Raw genomic sequence first — 21,116 nt, forward strand, 5'->3', positions numbered from 1 at the left:
CAGACAGGACAGGAAGCACAATTACCTACCCTTGCTTTTAGGATTCTCCTCTCTGAGCCGTTGCCAACTCCAGTGTGGCAGAACTCCTCAGTGAGATCTAGAATCACCATATTCCGGCCAACGTCCTTCTCTGGAAGGACCCATCATGTTTAGCATTTAGCACTTCTAATAACAAAACTCTTTGCTTTCTACTCTGGAAGCCTTGGGTCAGAATTGGCGTTAATCCTGTTAGAAAGACCGTTAATTATCGCCTAGAAATAATTGGTTCCAGTGGAAGACGTCTAATTAGGTCCAAATGCATTCTGTTCTAAGGGTCCAATGTTAAAAGCTTTCCTTGTAATGTCAGCGGCCAAACGTCACCGCTGGTTACTGACTTCTGATTGATTCCCCCGTCAAATATGGATACAGCCTTGAATAATTTTACATAGAAGGTAGGGGTTGCTTCAAACTTATTTCCCAAAGAAGCTTTCAACTGAAAACACTCCACAGGATGGTGCCCATCAAGATGGGCCTGGAGAGGCTGATATTTCTCACTGTCATATTTAGTTAACACAGAAGAATAAGTGGCTGCTATGCACAAACAGCAATGCTCTACGCACTTTGGGTGCTGGTAAGAAAAATTCCCTTCCTGTTGACTATACAACGAGCCTTTGAGGGACTCTTTTCTTGTAAACCTAAATAGACGTTGGCTGAGATGGACATCAAACACCACTTTGGGCAAAGAAGGAATCAACTGAAGGCGCGGTAATCCACAGGGACACCTGTAGCTTGCAGGGTTGGGGATCAGGCAGGCAAAATGATGAGTGTTAAGATTGTATGGGGTCTTGGTTAAAACCCACCAAGGACTTCTGGATTATCATAGCCATTTATAGTGTCCTTCTGTGAAGGACAACAGAAACCCTCTTTTAGCATGCAGGGGAAATTTTTACGGAGGCCAATTTCAAAAAGAAAGGAAGACTGCGTTATTGAAAGGCTGGGAAGAGTGTAAGGGCACGGTGCTGTGGATAAACTGAATGTGGTTGTGATGGAAAGTTCAAGAAGGGAGGGTGTCCAGAGCACCCCCAGGAGGTGTGAGTTTTACTCAGCTTTGAATGGATGTGACCAAAATGCCTGATCAGGACAACTGAGAGGGGGACGTTCACCGTGGGTCATGGTTCACAAATGATGGGACAAGTCCGTTGCTTTGGGTCCAAAGTGAGACAAAACATCATGGCAGGAGGGTGTGGTGGAGGATGTCAGCTCCCTTCATGGTGGCCGGGAATTAGGGAGAGGGAGAGCAGGGGCCAGGGGATGCAGGGAGGATGCACCCTTCCAGGGTACCCCCAGGGACCCACCTCCTGCAGCCACGCCCCACCTGTCTACAGAGACCACCCATTCAGCCATTCCAACTAGGGTGGATGGATGAGGTCACAGCTCCCACCGTCCAGCCATTTCACCTCTGGACTGGTAAGTGATCTTCCTCTTCTCTTTCAGTCAACGAGCAATCGCTTCTCTCCGGATTTTCAACCTCAATCCACACTCTGAGGTCAACCCTTGTGCTACTGGCGTGAGGCTTAGGTCCTGGGAAGGAACTCTCCCAAGCAATCTCCGCGAGCCATCAGACTCCGTGAACACCCTGTCAGCACGCAAGATCAGCATGACGCACAAACAGAAGTTAGGGACGGCCTGGCTACTCGGCACTTTGGCCCAAATTTTGAAGATCTATCTGAGGAAGTGAAAAAGTTATCCAGAGAAAGGATAAGTGTTTTTTTTTTCTTTCTGTAAATGGATGAATAGTAAACATGTAAGTCTTCGAAGGTCAAGAGGCAAAGTTGACGATATTATGCGGATACTTATTTGTCATGTTGCCTGTTATAACTACTCCACTGAACAAGAGCAATCACGGTCCATATGTAAGCAAATGGCCTGGCTGGGTTCTAACAAAGCTTCGTTTAGGGACACTGAAAGATGAGTTTCCTAAAGATATTATTATTATTATCATCATTTTTTTTTCTGATATTAGAGTTGAACCCAGTGACACTTATTACTGAGCTACACCCCGAGCTTTTTTTTATTTTTCGTTTTGAGACAGGGTCTTGGTAAGTTGCTGAGGCTGGCCTCAAACTTGTGATCCTCCTGCCTCAGCCTCCCAAGTTGCTGGGATTATAGGTGTGTGCCACTGTGCTTGGAAATACTGTTGTTCTTATGACTTTTTTTCTCTACCAGTTAAGCCATTCTTAGTTTCTAAAGTCTGCAAAAATAGACACCTACATTGATTCAGCTCATAGGGCATAGTCCACAATTTCCTGAAATGTTCTCAAATTACAGTGCCCCTGAGGATCAACTGGAGTGTTTATTTAAAATACAGTTTTTTATTTATTCTGGTCTCTAGATACGTAAATATATTAGGATGGGGTGACCCCAGGAATGAGCTCTACATTCCTATTAAGCTCTCTACTGGACTTTCACTTGATGGGAAATATGTACAAAGGTTTTTAGTACAGGACAGTGTTTATGAAAGTGCAGTCTGAGCCAGGTGCAGCTGTGAATGCCTGTAATCCCAGCAACTTGGGAGGCTGAGGCAGGAGGATTGCAAGTTGGAGATCAGCCTCAGCAACTTAGTGAGGCCCTAAGGAACTTAGTGAGACTTTGTTTCAAAATAAAAAAATAAAAAATAAAAAAGAGGAAGGGTGGGGTGCTGAGGATGTGGCTCAGTGGTTACGCAGTCCTGAGTTCAATTTTCAGTACCACAAACCAAAGCAGTGGTAGTGATAGCCTGAAACCACCAGCCACAGAGTTCTGCAAGGTCGCTTTGGAAGCCGTTCAACAAGAGAACCATGGGGATCCCATCCATTGCTTAAAGCCCTGCATTTCATTTTGAGCCCTGGAGGGGATCAATAGAAGCTAGGGTTACTTTTTTATCATGGTTATCTTGTTGATCTACACCCAAGATAAAACTCTCCAAGTTGCTCCTCTCCAGACCTGCGGCTTGAAAATATTGGCCCTATAAACCCTCACAGTCAAGGCTGTTAAGCAAAACAGCACCCTTGAATTCTGCAGCAGTGACAGAATGAATCAGGGGTCCCCAATTGCCTGTAAAAGTCAAGGGCCCCCTCTCAGAGTTCTTAACGACATCCACAATTGCTAAAGCATATTTTTGCTTAAAGGCAAAAATATTAGGCTTTCTGGGAGGATTTTTTTTTTTTTTTTTTTTTTTTTGCGGGGGGCTGGGGGCGGGAGTGTGGTTCTGACTTAAGAACCATTTTTCTTTTTTTGCTTTGAATTACACAGCAAACCTAATTCCAAATGTACTTTAACTAGCTTGAAAAAAATGAAATCGGTAAGATTTAGAAATTCAGATGATGGCGGGATCATCAAGAGGCCCCTGGGCACCTGCTAGAAATTGAGCAGGTTTGGAAGTCGGCTCATGCATAATCTGAATATTTATCCATTCGATTCCGACTTGCCAGAGATGCACGCTAACCCTCCCCGTGCCTGGGAGGGTGGCTGTGTCCCCTGCTTCTGTTCCTCTACTTGCTGACCTGATGCTTGAACCTCTAACCTCTTCAGCTTCTCTCCCAAACACCAGGGGGTGGTGGTGGGGGGGGACGCGGTGGAGAGCATCAGATTTTAAAAAGCATGGTTAGTGACAGAACGGTTGTAAAAAGGTTAGAAAGAATGTGTTCTGGTGTCTGACCTTCCCAGTGTTTTAATCCCCGACATAGGAGGAGATCAAAACGCAGACCAGCACGTTTTCAGGGTTGCAGGAACACCTTCTCTGATAAATCAGTCCCTCGGTAGATCTCAAAACTGAATTAAACATACAGCAACTCCGTCACCTCTCAGGCTAAACCGTTAGATGCATGAAAAGGTACCCAAGTGCCGGCATTTTGGATGTGAGCCCCTGAACTGAGGACAGTTCTCGCGGAGTTCAGAACGTTTTTTTTTTCCTCTGCTTTTATTGTGCTTGATGGAGCAGATTCCTCAATTGTATTTCTCAGCGTCTGTTAATGTCCTTCTCAGAAACCGGGCGGTGTGGCCGTCCCCTTGGAACGCACCTGTACGTCCCATTAACGGCTAATGGAAGGTAGAAAGGACCAGTGGGAAGCAAGTGAGCACCCCCATCTCTTCTGGATTGTTAACTTCTGCGCACCTCTGGACCAGACAGAGCTCACATTTCTTTTCTTCCATCAGTTACCTAGGAGAGGATTCCAAGAAGCAGGAGACCCGGAGGCCAGCTGAGCCTCGTCAGTGAAGGCCATGGTTATTCTCCCGTGACCATGCATACGTAACACTGCTTGGTGGATGATCTCACTTCTTCTCCTTTTCATTAGATACTAGAGCCTCAAAGATGATTTTTCTCACGGTCATTCAGGGAAAAACTAGTGTTTTCCTAACACACATTGCAAGAAGCGAATAATTCCTAAAGTTTAACGGAGAACTGCCTGGAACTCTTCTTGGGGAATTACTGTTTGCATTTGACTAGGTGGGTAAGAAATACATTATTTAGCTGGTTAAAATAGGTAGGAGTTATCATCTCAGCAATATTTATAGCCACACCAAAAAATAAATAAATAAATAAATGAGGAAGTCATGCCATGTTTCATCCCCGGTACATTGGGAAGGCTTGTAGTGTATTCAGCAGGTGGTGAGCACAGGAACTGCATGGTTCGTTGGGGATGGTTTTGTCCTGGGGCTGCTGGTAACTGGGATATGTACACTGAGGGGGAAATCGGGGTCTTTCCTTGAATTTCCTTGAGAGCCAAGGTAAGCCAATGCTTCTAAGAAGCATGATAATCAAGTACGGCATCCAACTGGTTCCGACGTGTGAAGATTCTGCCCTTTGAACCATCTGGAGGGGCATCCGTACAGTGTCTGTTTAGGTGTCTATCACTTTCCGACTCTTAGCAATTACTGATATCCCCCAGATGTCAGGCACCGTGCTGAATACAGATGATCCCAGTCACTAAGACCCCCCCATCAGGTTGGAACTGCTGTTATCCCTACCTGGCGAATAACCTTGTCCAAGGTCACAGAGACCGCTCCTCTCCTCTTCTCTTAAATTCTGTGTAAAGGCCCCAGTTCTACCATCTCTGAAGGGTGTGGGGGTCTCTCTGGGGGATGAGTAAATTTCAGCCACTGGTGAGGTTAGATAATATTTATTTATTTATTTATTTATTTTTTTTATAAATATTATCTAACCTCTTTTTCCTTTGTCCTGTGACCATTCGATGAGTTACAAATGCTATTGCTCTGAGCGAAAAAATAGAGTGAAATAGACGGAGCTCATCTAAGCACACATTTACTGCTGATTCTTGGCCTTTTTTACTTTTCTAGCTGTAAAGACAAGTATGTTCATAATAAAAAGATGTCCCCAAACAGCAGTAAATTCCTAGCTTTCAATGACCCTGAAATCCACAATTAGGTGATTTTTTTTTAGCCTCTTTGCTTAAATTATATCGAAGTAAATATTCTTAGATATTTTAATTTGCTTTAGGCTATTGTATTTCAGCGGGAGCTATTAGTGGGTCAGAAAGAAATAACAGGATCTCTGTTATCTATCACACAGAATTAGGTAAAGCCAAAACAAATGGTCTATTGGGCAAACTCTGTGGTTATATTGTGGGCATGTGCAATATGCAGCAGAAAATCCCACCATTATGTGCAACTATCATAAAACGTACAATATGTGCCAATACAATGTGTACGATATGTAACAATAAAAAATGTGGAAAAAAAGAAAAGTGCTGTGAACTCAGAATAGGGATTCCTGGGTTCAAGTTCCTCTTCTGCTCTTGGTGCTCAGGAGCAAGCCAACAACCTGAAAGTCATCTTCAATCCAAGCAGCACAGAGATGATTTCAACTCAATAATCTTATGACTGACTGCTGGGAGCGGTGGCGCACACCTGTCATCCCAGTGGCTCGGGAGACTGAGGCGGGAGGATCATGAGTTCAAAGCCAGCCTCAGCAACCGTGAGGCGCGCAGCAACTCAGGGAGACCCTGTCTCTCAATAAAATACAGAATAGGGCTGGGGAGGTGGCTCAGTGTTCGAGTGCCCCTGAGTTCAATCCCTGGTACCTTCCACCCCCAAATCCTAGGACTGGCAGGACATGAAGTAATGCAGATGTAGATGAAATGTGAATCAAGACCACACCTGGGACAGTTCTTTCTTAGCACCCTGCCAACCACCGCATGTTGGGACAGCTTCCTATGAATGTGCACATGTCATAAAAAACATAAATCACCCAGGCTGAGGTCTGTGGAAAACAGGATTTCCTTAAAACTGACCTGACTGGCAGTAACTTACACCCAGTTCCAGAGGTGATCAATACCCATCTTTGGGAAGAGAAGCCACATCGCTCAGCTCCCCCACCATCAGGGCCAGGCTTTTAAAAAAAATCACCAATGTCACTGTTTAAACAATGTTTGCTAAAAATAGCGCTTGAGTCATGGGTTTTTAATTTGTTAGCACAGTGTTCCTAGACACGAATTGCAAATCTACAGAGACTCGAAAGAAATTTAATTAAAGGGGGTGAAGATAATGCGAGTTACAGTAATGTAATAGCTAGAATCCTCCAAACTGTATGGGATGATTCTGAAGGAAGATAGACCTTTCCATCATGAATGTTTCTCCAAGAAGTATGCAACGTATCATGTCTGCGGTGATGAGTTAATCTAGGGACACGGGGAGAGCTGTGCATGTTAATATGCCCGCCGGCCCCTGTGTAGATCACCTTATTAGATGGGAGGACACATGCAAGAGTCCAGACGCCTGGCGCAAGTCCTTACCTTTCACCACCACGTTTCCCGTGCTGCTAGCAGTTCCAAAATGGTTAGTGGCGATGCAGGTGTAACTCCCAGCGTCGGACTTAGTCACGTTGACGATTCGGAGGTTTCCATCGTCAGAGATGGTGATTCTGAAATGAAAGCCAAGAAAGCAAAGCGGGTGAAGTCTGTCTCTCGTACGACTCTTCAGACATGATTTCTGACCATTCTGTCCTCTTTCAAGACCAGACAACCCGTTAGGGCCTCTGATGGCCTCGTCTTTCTCTAGGAGGCTTGCCCACAGATCATTAGATCTGTGCTTCCAGAATCCAGTGGAACATGGAAGAACTCGGTGTAAGGTTCTGGAAGCATAGGAGGGAATGTTCACATTCCACGTCCATCAGTTCTACTAGCTCATTTTCCCAAGTCTGCTTCCTCGTCTGCGACTTGGGAACAAGACCAACCTGATAGGATTAGGGTAAGAAGAGGGCCTGGGAGATGTGGAGCTCATTTCTAGGTGTTTAAGAGGGTCTCCGTCATCTTAGAGACTGTCTCTTCTTGCTTAGTTATTTGTACATACAGGGAGAAGCAGACAGAAGCCTCCGGGCCTGCTTTCTTTTTTAACAGAATAATGAAATCAGTTTTCTTTTTGCACATGGGTCATCCTAAATCAGCACAGGAGCATGGTACCTGTGGCTGGGTTACTTTTTGGTGGGGTCTGCAGTTTTGGATACGACAAAAGTTTTTTTTTTTTTTTTTTTTTTGTTAAGTACCAGGGATTGAACTCAGGGGCACTAGACCACTGAGCCACATCCCCAGCCCTATTTTTGTATTTTATTTAGAAACAGGGTCTTCCTAAGTTGCTTAGCACCTCACCATTGCTGAGGCTGGCTTTGAACTCACAATCCTCCTGTCTCGGCCTCCCAACCTGCTAGGATTACAGGCGTGTGCCAACGACAAAGTTGGGTTTGAACTCAAAATTACGAAAAAGAAGGCAGCATTAAGACTAGGCTTAAGTCCTACTGTCAACACAGGAAAAACAAGAGATGCTCATTGAAGAATCATGCTCTTCAATCACCCAGCAAATTGTGTCCTTATAGAACAGCCCAGATCAACAGAGCTCAAGATTCGCTAGAAGATCCAGCTAAAATAACGAAGTTAATGAAGGATGAATTTTAGGTGCATATTAGTTTCTGTGTACATGTACTGATGCTTATGATAAAATGCCTCAAAGCTACAATTTTTAAACATGATTTCGCACAGGCTAGATCAAAGCGTTGGTTGAAAACAAAAAAGGATCCAGACAAGGAGGCCATTTGTTCATTCATACCACAGATACACATAACAGTTGCTCAATAAACACCATCTGATACCTCGTTTGCTAAAGAGCAGATGCACTAACAGAAATAGAGTCGCGATCAGATCGTAATTACCTCAATAATAACAAAAATAGCTTTCGAGGAGTTAATCATCTTCCTATTTATAAGATAATTTGCTTTGGAATTGCAAAATGTCAGCATCTGAGGACTCCAAAAGTAAGGTGACATTTGTGTTTTAAAGATGAGCTCAGCCACCACCAGCTAACGTGGGCCTGAGGCTCAGTAAAGGCTCTGAGGGGTCAGCTGACTCTGGCAAGCACCAAGGCCTATTAATCATTTATTCCAATTAAAATGTTATCATTGCAGTTCCAAAAACACCTAAAGCCATCACCTACTCGGATCACGCTATAAAATGCCAAAGAGGGTGAAGGAAGGATCCAGGGATGGAGTTTTCATGAGATGACTTGGGTTCTAGCCTCGGCCCTCATACTTGTCAGGTGTAGGACATGGCCAATTATTTGTGCTCTGAGGCAGGATTGCTCAGCCTTGGCCCTGACATTTGGACTGGAATAAGCCTTTGGGAGGGTATGGAGCAGCACCCAGGTCTCTATCTGCTAGACTAGGCAGCTCAGCCCCTCCCCTCCATGTCCTGTCAACAGAAAAGGCCTTAGATATTGCTGAATGTCCCCTGGGGAGAAGGCAAAGTGCACCCTGACTGAGAAATACTGGTCCATGTTAATTTGTTTATCTGTAGAGTCTCATGGAATATTACAACAAATATCTTCTACATTGTAGTAATACACATGAAGAGTTCCGTTAACGGAAAAGCATTCTACAGATGCTTGTCCTTCCTGAGAAACTCTGGTTTATATAGCACAAAAGGTGTCTCACACATTGTGGCTGATCCAGTTCTGGATCTGACTTGGCTCTCTGCACTCCAAGTTCAAGGATCTCTGTGTCTCTTACTTTCAATGCTTCCTTATCTAATTTCTAAGGGCTCTGTGGAATATAATGTAGTTTTACAAACGATTGTACTACTCCTTTTTAAGATTTCAGTGCCTGACATTGGTTTAATGCTTTATTACCTACCTTGTTATCTGCAAAGAGGTAAGAAAAAGAGACTGGGCTTTAAATGTTCGAATTCAGAGAAGAGAAGGACAGGGAAGGATGTCATTTGCAGACGGAGTAACTTCTAGCAGCCTTTATGAAATCATGTCATATTGCTATGGCTGCTCATCACCCCTATGTATATTCCAGATGTGGGAGTAATGTGATGTTCCAGGGAGTGTTCTCTTGGGAAACTCAACCATGTTCTCATCCAAGTGATATAGTTTAGTGACGGAGAACGTAAACTCTGAAACTCAACTAAGACTCAAATCGCTCTCCTATGAATGAGCTATGTGATTTGAGGTAAGTTGTAGGTTTGGACCTAAGTTTTCTCATTTGGAGAAATTGAATAATAAAAGTAACTCTATCTCAAAGGACTGTCAAGATGGGCAATGCTTAACACAATGCCTGGTATATAAAATGCACCACCTAAGTTCATTAGCCAAATGTCCTAGTAAGGCTCAGACAATGCCCTCTAAACATCAGGCCTTGGCTAGTACATAGTGATGTGAAAACTAAAGTTTCTGTTGTCAAGAAGCTCATAATAAATAAAGATTTTAGATGAGTATATATCTAGAAATAATTTTGGTGTATAGGAGAATGGGTATTGTTTTTTTTTTTTTCAATGAGAAAGCCATTCACACACTATCAAAAGATAAACAGGGACCCAGACCTGGACAGTCAGGAGACGCTGTTCTCTTGACTACAGTGACTGGTTTAAGGATAAGCATGTCCCCAAGACTAGGGGCTCTCGGATGAGACCATCTCTTCCTGTTAGGATCATTAAATTTGAAAGATAGGAATCTAGAGCCATGGACAATCATCTTGCCCGCCATTTAAAGAATTTGGATTAGGCAGGGGGGAGTGAAGGGATTGGAGGGGACATGGGGGGAAGGAAGGACGGACAGCAGACTGAATCGGACATCGTTACCCTCTGTGCATATATGGTTACGTGACGGGTGGAACTCTGCATCAGGAAAACCAGAAGAATGATAAGTTATACTCCATTTATGCACGATGTGTCAACGTGCATTCTACTGTCCTGAATGATTAACTAGAACACATCGAAGAATAAAGTAAAAAGAAAAGAAACTCACACCCAGAAATAAATAAATAAAAAGAAATAAAAGTATGCCTTCAGGAAGGAAAAAAAAAAATCAAAGACCTGGCCCGAGACACAGACATAAGCCAAAAGAGAGAGGCAGAGATCTTACAGCATCCCGACTTAAGCCAATAGCGTCCCTTAGACGCCCCAGCCATATGAGCCAATAATTCATTAGAAATTGAGTTTTCAGACCTTACAACTGGAAGAGTATAATCTCTTCAAAAATTTACTGAACCTGTCCAGGTGGTGGTGGTTGTGACAGGGGAGAAGAGGGTAGCGCCGTGCGTCTATAGACTGACGTGTAGCTGTGAGCTTGGTATTGAACTTGAGCATCTTCTAAAGCTCCTGACTTGCGACAGAGGATTCTGGGATACTCTCTCTCTGGAGCCTACTTTGAGAAGACTGATGGAGGCTGCATATTGAACACCGAGGAAGAGCCTCAGTGTCCTAAGGATGAAATCATTGACCCTCTATTTCTTGGATACGTGACTGTTTCATTTAGTTTTGCTTGGTTATTCCTTTCTACATATAAAGGCCAAGTATACAATCTTATACTGGATACCGAACCTATTGTCTTTAATGGGATTTTTATGAGCCAGGCGTTAACTACAGAGCTTGCTTTTTCTTTTTTTTTTTTTTTCCTTTTCTTTATTCAGTGCTAGGGATCGAACTTAGGGTCTTGGACGTGCTAGGCAAGTAGTGTACCACTCACTGAGCCACATCCCCAGTGCTAAAGTTGCATTTTGAGTGCTATTTGGATGAACTCAGGGAATTTTTGGAATGTGACTCAATGCTAGTGTTTCAGATACTTGCTTCCTTCATCTGGATGCTATACCGACTTAGAAAAACGAGCTCTTCAACAAATATCGCTATATTGATTTATTTTTCGTGACGATGGTGCCTGCATCTAGACCCAGGACGGTGTTATTTTCATGTTGGTTTCTTGATGAGATTTCAAAGGATCCCTCCTCCCAGGCTCTCCACCTTGGTCTACTGGAAGAGTAGAATCTCTTCAAAATTCGGGCTCCTCCTAATGCTCATAACTAGTGACAGAGCCAGATACAGAGAATTGAAAATGTAAATCCATCCCTGGCTCAGAATAGGTTAGCCCTGACCTGTCTGCAGACTTTTTTTTTCTTTTTTCTTTTTTCAAAAAAAAAAAAATCACGGATAATATCAGGGAAGAGTCAAAGATCATAAAGGCAGCAACATGAAAAGAGGCCATCTCGTTCACAACACAGTAAATTACCTGCAACAGACAGAAGCCCTTCTGTCCCTACTGTCATGGAGATTTCAGATGGATGGGGGGATAGCAGCAGATCTGGGATTATGAGACAAATTGAATCTCTTTCTGAATATGAGGTCCTGGGTTACAGTCATTGAAGGGCTCACCTTGTCAGTCCTATAAATCAAACCAGTCTGGGGACCAGGGACCTTTAAAAATGCTGATCTTTCCTTTTTGGGGGACTTTAGTTACTGATGACAAAAATCTGCCAAGTCCACAATATTCTGTCACCTTCAGGAAAAGGCTTATCCCCCAAATGGTGACCTCGTGGTTTTTTTGTAAGTAGCTCTGCAAGGAAGCCCATCTGCTTGGGAGGGAGACGGCACATCCTTGCTTGCTTCTGAATCCCTTTGAAACACTTCATTTGTAATTAAATCCCTTCTGACTATAACCCAGTGCCCTTCTGCAGAATGGAGGGTGGGGAGTGGGCAGAAATGACTTTCTCTTATGAAACAAACAAACAAAAAAAATGAAGTTTCGAACTGTTAAATGTTGAGACATCTTTAAATTAGATCTGCGATAACACAGCTCGCTGATAGTCATGTGCCATTGGAATAATATCAAAAGGTTCTAACAAGCTTTCTCTTATTTTTCTCTACCTGATAGTTAAAAAACCATGCTCAAAAGTTTAAAGTTTGAAAGTCAAACAAGAGATTCACATATTACCAGGCAGGCAAACAGTCCTGCGGAGCTAAAATATAATGAAATCCAAATATGTAAGTATTGCTGCTGCTTAGTTCAAGCAAACTAGAGGGCGGGGGACAGAGGCAGAGGGGGATTGCTGGCTGCAGAGGCCACCAGGGAGTCAAGATAGGCACCCTATCAATCAGGGTCTCCTATGCATCATGCGGCAGGGAAGGGGGCGCACATGTCAATCAGCCCTTCATCCCAAGAGATCCAGGGCTGAGCGGCCCCTTGTGTGTTGTATTCATTCTGCACTGAATATTCTCTTGATTCAAGTAACAGGGAGAGCTCACATAAAAACCCACCCCTCTCCAGCACTTATTGTTGTCTGTATTCTTGATAGCTGCCATTCTGACTGGAGTGAGATGAAATCTTAGTTTTGATTTGCATTTCTCTGATTGCTAGTGATGATGAACATTTTTTCATATATTTGTGGATTATTATATGATAATATTCTGGAGTGTTGGCGAGGATGTGGGGGAAAAGGCACACTCATACACTGCTGGTGGGACTGCAAACTGGTGCAGCCAACATGGAAAGCAGTATGGAGATTCCTTGGAAATCTGGGAATGGAACCACCATTTAACCCAGCTATCCCACTCCTCGGTCTAGACCCAAAGGACTTAAAAACAGCACACTACGGGGACACAGCCACATCAATGTTTACAGCAGCACAATTCACAGTAGCTAAACTGTGGAGCCAACCTAGATGCCCTTCAGTAGATGAATGGATAAAGAAAATGTGGCCTATATACACAATGGAATATTACTCAGCAATAAAAGAGAATAAAATCATGGCATTTGCAGGTAAATGGATGGAGTTGGAGACTATAATGCAAAGTGAAGTTAGCCAATCCCAACACCCAAATGCCGAATGTTTCCTCTGATATAAGGAGGCTGATTCATAGTGGGGTAGGGAGCAGGAGCATATCTGGAATTATGAGATAAATTGAATTTCTTTCTGAATACGAGGTGCTGGGTTACAGTCATTGAAGGGTTCACCTATCTAGACAGGGCAAAGGGAAGGGAGGGGGCTTGGGGGCAGAAATGACGGTGGAATGTGATGGACATCATGACCCTAAGTACATGTACGAAGACACGAATGGTGTGACTCTACTTTGTGTACAACCAGAGACATGAAAAATCGTGCTCTCTGTGTGTACTATCAATCATAATGCATTCTGCTGTCATATATAACAAATTAGAATTAAAAAAATTAAAAAGTAAATAGAAGTCATCTGGCCCCAAGGGGAAACAGGGCAATACTAGCAGCATCTACCCCCAGGGCATGAACGGGTTGGAGTAGGAGAACAGCCCTTTAAGCATCTGATCCTCTCTTTCTACCTCCTCCCTGGCCCTCCGGGGGCTTGAGATTGGAACCCCCTATTTTAAATGGCCACCATTTGCCGAGTACATGCAGCAGGGATCCGGGGCAGCCTGCAGGCAGAGAGCTGCTACGATTCCCCTTGCTCTTCTGTCCTCCCTGCCCCAGCCACACCACACGGAGACACACACGGTCAGGATACGGAAGGGGAATGGGCCTGATCTTCGTTTCTTATGGCTGCCGTAACCCAGGATGATAAAACCCGCAGCTTCAAACCACAGGAAGTCGTTCACTGTCAGTTTTGGAGGCTACAAGTCAGAAATCAACAGGAAGGACTGGTCACTGGTGGACAGACAGTCTCATGTTTCTCTCCTGGCTGCTGGTGGCTGATGGCCATCTGTGGTGTTCCCTGTCTTGGAGAGGAAGTGCTCAAACTTCTGCCTCCATTATCCCAGGGCGCTCTGTGTGTGTGTGTGTGTGTGTGTGTGTGTGTGTGTGTGTGCGCGCTGATTTCTTTACTCTCCTCTTGTGCATGATTCTGTATTCAAATATCCCTTTCTTAAGGATGCTGGTCATCGGATAAGGGCCCGTGCGAATCCAGGATGACCTCCTCTTAACTTGATCACACCTGCAAAGACCGTTTCTCCAAACAAGGTCGCCTTTTGAGGTTCTGCATGAATATGAAATTCAAGGGCGGGGGGACACTATTCAACCCACCACAGGTGGGAAGAGTGGAACTCATCAGGGTTGGTGCTAGGTCCCCAGACAAAGGGCAGAGGGAGGCATTAGAATGAAGGTGGTTTTCTTCTACAGACCTGGCACCTCCTCACACCATCACAGATCAGTCTGCATCCCGCTCCTCCTGGTCCTGGCCCTGGGGCTCCAACAGTTGCGTGCAGAGACGTCCACTAGTTGCTCTAGGTGGGATGTATTGACAATCCAGAGTGGACCAATGTAGGGCAATGGATCATGTGCAAAAATAAAAATCCAGGAGGAAGAAAGAACCGACACTTGCCTGAGATTTCAGTTTCTTCTTTAAGGAACTCAGCTGGTTTATTTGGTGGATTAAATCAGCTCTCCTATTCAGTCCTTTTTTATTTTATTTTTTGGCTCTGGCCGATAAATTAATCTTCTATAACTAGTATCTTACAGACAACATCGTAAGTCGTGTTACCTTTCTTGAAAGTTAAAAACAAAGCTCATTAAAATCAAGGGTAGTCGGGAAGAGGCCTGAACTCTCTGGCTTTGCAGCAGCTGAGAAATTAGACAAATCTGGGCAGATTAACTGGCACTGGTATGTCACAGATGTCCCTGAGTCAATGACACCAGAACTTCTCTGAGGCGGGGAGGGGGTGGAGAGGATTTATTCTGAGTTGAATGATCTTGGCGATCTGGTCTGATAAAAATAAAAAAAAAAAAGGTATTTTAATGTTTAACTGACATTTGCCTGAGCTGACCAATTTCATTCCCAAGGGCGTACGGAAATTCTCAGCCTGATGAGAGAAAACGAAGTATCCTGGTTTCCCAAAAAAAAAAAAGAAAGATTATTTTGTGATAATATGAAATTTATAAAAAGGCCATTGGGAGCCCTAAAAGATTGTTCTTTTTTTTCCTCCCGTCATCTTAAGGAAATAAGGATGCTTCAGATTACAAATATACCAGTGCAGGTCAAGGAGGAGAGAGTCATGGCAAGGGCAATATCAAGCAGCCCCGTCATTGATCTTCCCACGGAGTCTCGGTGGCAGCGAGAGACATCACTATTGAACAGGCACCCCAGTGACAGAGTCCTCCTGGAGGTAATTTGCTTTCTGTCGTAAGGCTTGGGTTTAATAAAGCCCCGAAGCCCTGTGCATTTTAGTGTGCAACCAGCTGCTGCGACCCCATTGCCCCTGCCTGGAGCCCGGCTCCCAACCCGAATGCCTCGTGTTGGTCTAACCTGCTTTGATCTAGGTCTCACTTCCTCCTCCGAACAACAGTTTTAAAGACCCATAAAACAACCCAGGATGAACTGACCACCTGGGACTCGCTGGGGGTTAAAGACCACATAGTGAATTTTAATCGTTCTTTTCCACACAGTGCATGGTGGTCCGGGGGCAGTATTTTCCTTTTGCTGCTTAAACAATGGCACTTCATCCATTCACCGAAAGACCATGTTTTGGGGAGAAGGAAATTAAACAAAGGACACACTGCTATATTTAATTTATGCAAGACCTCTCTGTGTCTCCATTAACACAAGATTTAGAATTCCTTTCTTCCGAGAACTTAGGACCCGAGATAATTTTGACATAAATCTACCAGGCATTGTGGAGATGAACTGCGGAGAAGGTAATATATTTATTTATTTAATATATTTATTTATTTATTTGCAGAAAGGTAATATATTTCATTGTTTATATTTTGTCGAGTTTTTATCAAAGCATCCTGAGTAATGTTACTTTTCTCCAAAGTTAAAAACAAAACTCATTAAAATAAAGGGCAGTCAGGAAACTCTTAGTCCAGTAGAATAGATGGTAAAAATAATAGAGTAATAAGCAAGCACAAGAGTCTTTATAGATCATTGCCAATAAGGAAGACAATATGAGAAAAAATCGGTCACACAAAAATCCAGAGGAATCACTGTGAATACAACTAAGTTAAGTGTTGGGCACAAAAGGTGCTTGGAAGATTTAGTAAGCACCTCTGAAAATACTTTGGTTATTCCTAGACGTTTGCAGTTTTTAATCTCATTTCATCTGCAATATTTTGAAGAGCAGTATTATTTCCAATTTTTTTTTCAGTTAAAAAAAAAATCCCAAGAACTAAATTAAAATATTGAAGATCAATCAATACAGTTAAGAAGGAACAGAAAAGAGTCTTAAACTCAGGTTTGGCTACAACATTTGCTTTCTACCATGCCACCCTGTGGTGTTGGAGGGTGTAGAAAAAGAAGAACACAAATAACAAAAGATAGAACCACATGGAAGAAATTTTCCTTAAACTGGTAATTAGATCTTGGGTTATAATTAAATAGCATTTTTTTTTGTTTTCTAATTTTACTTGTCAAAATAGCTTTTATTAATTTTGAGAAATTCACGATCACACTAACTTCCTGAGAGCACAAACAAACGTAGAGAATGTATAAAGACATAATTCGAAGTCACTACAATGCCCAGAGCACAATATTAATTTTTAATTAGAAAGGCCCCCTTTATAGATTTTGTAATTTAGCCAGTAGAGGAGATTTCTGCACCACAAATAGCAATACGGGCAATGCTAGGGAAAAGATGTTTTGATTGTAGTGTGTCCCCAGTTCTCGACCCTTTGGTAATTGCAGGATGATGATTTGTTTGCTCCAACCCATCCTACCAGAACTCTGTAGCATTTCTTAGAGAGGAAGTGAAGGTGGACTCTCAGTCCGTGTCGGAACACCATTGACAAGGTTCAGTTAAAATCCCTAATGCCTCTCCCTCTCCCGTGTGCTGACTGCATTTGTTCTCTTTGCCTTCTGCAGAATAACAGAAGCTCACGATCCCTTTAATGATCTTACAAGGCTTTCTCAAATTTCCCCACAGGATCACAGTTTCCGCCATATGCATTCAAGATGGCTCCAATCTTGGCCTCCATGTTTGCTAGACATGTAACTAGGGCAAGTCTTTAAACTTCCTTGGGCCCTAGACTGCCATTTCCAAAATAGGCATCAAAATGACATCACCTCAATGTCACATGGTTTTTGAGAAGGCTAAATGGTGACACTTCTTGGTACTAGGAATCTGATTTCTAAATTTTTTTTTTTTTTTGATGGTAGGTGGAGACCAGATTTGTTAAGACTCTGAAATAAATTATAACATTGTCCTTCGGGCCCCCAAATGCAGCCATGCAGGTTGTTTTCAAAAGCTTATGGGCCTTGTCTAGCTTTTCCACATTATAAAACTACAAAGGAAAATCACCACCCAGACGGAAACAGAGATTCGACCAAAATTTTTAGCGATGGATGTGAATAAGCTATATTTACTGTTTTCTACAAAGTTCAAGAAATGACTTTATGTGCTGAAGTTAATACCCGAGTTTTCTCTTCCCAGGGAGATCATTCTTGTACCTTCAGGTTGGTTTTGCACAAGGGCGATTTCCATGATTAAAGCCAAGTCCTTGCAAAGATTCTCCTTCCTCTCTTCTCTCAACTCTTATACCCAACTTTTTTTTTTTTTTTTTTCCCCTCGATGGCAAAGAAAGCTATTTCTTTTCAAGGGAGAGTCTTTATTCTTTTCAGACAAACCATCTAAAAAGAACCGTGAAGTCACACAGGTAATGGGTTTCAATAAATAATTCTTATGACGACAGAACGGTTAACGACTTGATAGATGGATCCTCTCCTATTTAACAGCCCAAATCTACAAGGACCTTTTCCTAATTCCAAGGAGAAGAAAATGACAGAAAGAGCGAAGAGCTTAAGAAAGAAGCACAGAGCTCTTATTATTGAAAGTGTCTTGGTCAAGCAGCAGATGATGGTCATTTAGATATGCCCATGATAAAGGACGTTTGAGAAGGATATGGGGAGGGGGACTTGAAGAGAGCAGATCGTTGTGAATCTTACTTAAAGCAAAGAACAAGATGTTATCTTGAACATGCTCGCCCTGTCTGTATACAGGAGAGAAATTTCTAGAAAAATCCTTCTTTAATAATCAGCAAATCACACTTGGCAAACCTTGCAAATGAGGCTTTGTGTAGAGGTTCAACTCAAAAGAATGATGAAAAAGAATTAAAGTAATCCTGAAAACATTGATAGTCTTAGGCAATGAACGAAACGTGCTACAATGGTCTCTAAAGACATCATCAAATTATGCAAATCAGATCTCTGTGATGGTTTAAAAAATATGAGACTGCTTAGAATTATTCTCCAACAAAACCTGCTTTGCTGCTGTGTCCAACATTTCAGGGTAAATAATGCAGATTTTAGGCAAGTTTGTCTTGTGCAGAGAATAAGGAATGTATTAGTAGCTTTCTGCTCAGTGTGGGTGTGCCTAGGAAAGTGAGTGTGTGTGTGTGTGTGTGTGTGTGTGTGTGTGTGAGAGAGAGAGAGAGAGAGAGAGAGAGAGAGAGAGAGAGAGAGAAGGAGGGTAAGGTCCAAAATTAAGGAGCACAGGACCGACATTTCTGAGTCATAGTGATTTATAAGAAAACTGATGTTAATAGTAAATTCATTTTTTTTTAAATGAGGTAACCTGAGTAATAAGTGATTTGAATATATTCACTTTGTAGTGGTCAAATAGCAGAGAGAAACAAAGTTGAAAAGACTATAAAACATCAGGGGGTCTGTATAATTAATCAGCAATCCTACAAAATATGCCATAAATTGGAGCCATAATTATACCACTGTGCTTGGAAAATAGGAAACTGGATTTTTTAATAAAACTCTTCAGGTTTATTTCTTATTATCTATCTCTGGAAAAAATATAAAGTGCACTTTAGAAAAGTGACCAAGAGAGTTAATGTTTTCATTGTGGCTATTTACAACCTCATCTGCAAATTTTTATAGTATCTTAATAGTCACATCGAAGTTAAGTATAAGAAAAAAAATCTTGCCATTCTTGAAAGTTCCTGTGGAGAAAGAAAACTTTGAAAGTCAGTAGAAAATAAAGTTTCTCTGGGTTTAAAATTTGCCACGAACCCTATTGCTCTTACAAAATTAAGGAGAAAATTTGCTTTTAAAATCTGAATTGTTCCTTTGCAATTTCCAACTCTATTTCTTTCTATAAAGCATATACATTAAGGTATCCATTGCTACTGAATTATTGAGTCCAAAGATTCTGGAATTTCATTTGTAGTTTTATGCTATGTGTACAGAATCATATCATTTGAAAAACAATTTTTTAAAATGAAATTACGATGTGCGAGGTTCTTTGCCAGCTTATGTAATGCCACCAAATCACTAAATCAACACCTAGTTCTTCACTAGAGTTATTTATCTTAGGAAAGGATATTAAGAACGGTGGAAAAATAATTTCTATGTTCTACATAAGGAAAGACTGGTTATAACTTCTTTCTTGAGTTGTGACACCCATCTGGCCATTCCCTGACCACTGTATTTTCAAGTGCACCTCAGATGAGTCCCAAAGTAGTAGCTCTCAAGAATGTCAGTCATCTTCCTAATTCTTGCAGCCTTCCCCAAAATTAAGGAATACAGTGTCCTTCACTTCTGGTCTGCTCTCAGCTTTAGCCTATCCATAGTCAAGACAGAAATTTCCTGAGCTCTTGGTATACACCTCTGTGACCACCACTAGAGGGGACTTGACAGGAAAGAAGTTCCACTAAGGTTTTCCTGTACAGTCAATATCTACTCTAGGACCTGCAGAGAGTCTAGCCATTCCTCTTTGTCTAGGAACAATACAAAGGACACAATTCCCTGTGGGAAGTCAGACCTTCCCACTCAGACCACAAATACTGGTCTGGCTACCCGGTGTGCTCATGTGACTCTAGAGCGTCCAAAGGGAGAGCGTCGCATGCTCTTGGTTAAACGCATCGGTGCAGAGTTGGGCATGTGACCTAGTCTCAGCCAATCAGCGTCAACCAACGTCATCTCAAGATGTTGGTTCAAAGATTGGGAAAAACAGGTCTATATTCTCTGCTGGAATCATACCAAGGAAGAGTTTGCCTGAGAATGAAACTAATAGAAATCAAGTCTCGATGATATTTCCTAACCTCCAAAGACCAAATACCTTGAAGGCTTAGATGTATAAGCCAGAAGATTTCTTTGGAAGGATGAGGTAAATGCTGTTTAAATGGGATAATGATAACTGCAAAACAATAGGTTAACTAGCAAGTATTGAGTTGTTCACTTAAAACAGGTGAATTTCAAGGTATGTCAATTAGACCTCTATAAAGTCGTATAGACAAATCCCTTGCATTGGATTTCTTCCATCTACAATGCAAAGAGCTGTGATACACACACAGTCCTGCTGGTGAGATGATATATGCAAACAATATCCATGTGTCAATCAAATGAGTCAAAAAGCAACAGAAGAGGTCAACGTGGGTGCTGGTGCTCATCCCAGCCCACCTCTGTGTCTGTCTCCTCACCAGAACACAACCTTGTGCATGCAATAACACCCTTTTCCTCTCTGTATTTAAAACCTAGGCTGGTATTGACTCATGGGGACCACAAACAAGTTTGTCCTGTGGAGGTGGTGCTGTTGGAACCGTGTTGGGTGAGAAGTCACTTACATAAATATAGCACACCCAAACTGACCTTGATCGTGTGAGACACTTTTAGTGCCTGAGAACAGAAAGTGTCTCCCTTGCCCTAGAATTATTCAGAGTTCGGCCTTTTATCTGGTGATACTACTTCTATTTTTCAGAAAATTCAGGCAAGAATTACTGGAGGACTTCCGGAGGGTCAAGTTCATCCACTGAACCAGGGAGATTCCCAGGTAACCGGCACGTTCTGCAGCTCACTTTGTTCACATGGCAATAGCCTCTGGAGGAATCATACCCCAGCTACATTTAGTTTGGTCCTTCCCCATCCTTTCCCTCAGTGGGGAGGCCCATCCTTGGAGGCTGAGAATGATAAATT

General features: G+C 42.5%; 1 protein-coding gene across 6 annotated transcripts in view; it reads right to left on the reverse strand.

Annotated features, from left to right (window-relative positions):
- The window catches only part of LOC143385570 (contactin-4), a 271,910-nt gene that overhangs the window by 58,892 nt on the left and 191,902 nt on the right, over positions 1–21,116 (reverse strand). For all 6 annotated transcript variants that reach the window (XM_076841028.1, XM_076841026.1, XM_076841027.1 and 3 more), the window contains exon 10: positions 6,771–6,898. In XM_076841028.1, the coding sequence (XP_076697143.1) occupies positions 6,771–6,898 (128 nt within the window). The remainder of the gene's footprint in view (positions 1–6,770; positions 6,899–21,116) is intronic.

The sequence above is a fragment of the Callospermophilus lateralis genome, chromosome 20 (assembly GCF_048772815.1).
Source record: "Callospermophilus lateralis isolate mCalLat2 chromosome 20, mCalLat2.hap1, whole genome shotgun sequence".
NCBI lineage: Eukaryota > Metazoa > Chordata > Mammalia > Rodentia > Sciuridae > Callospermophilus > Callospermophilus lateralis.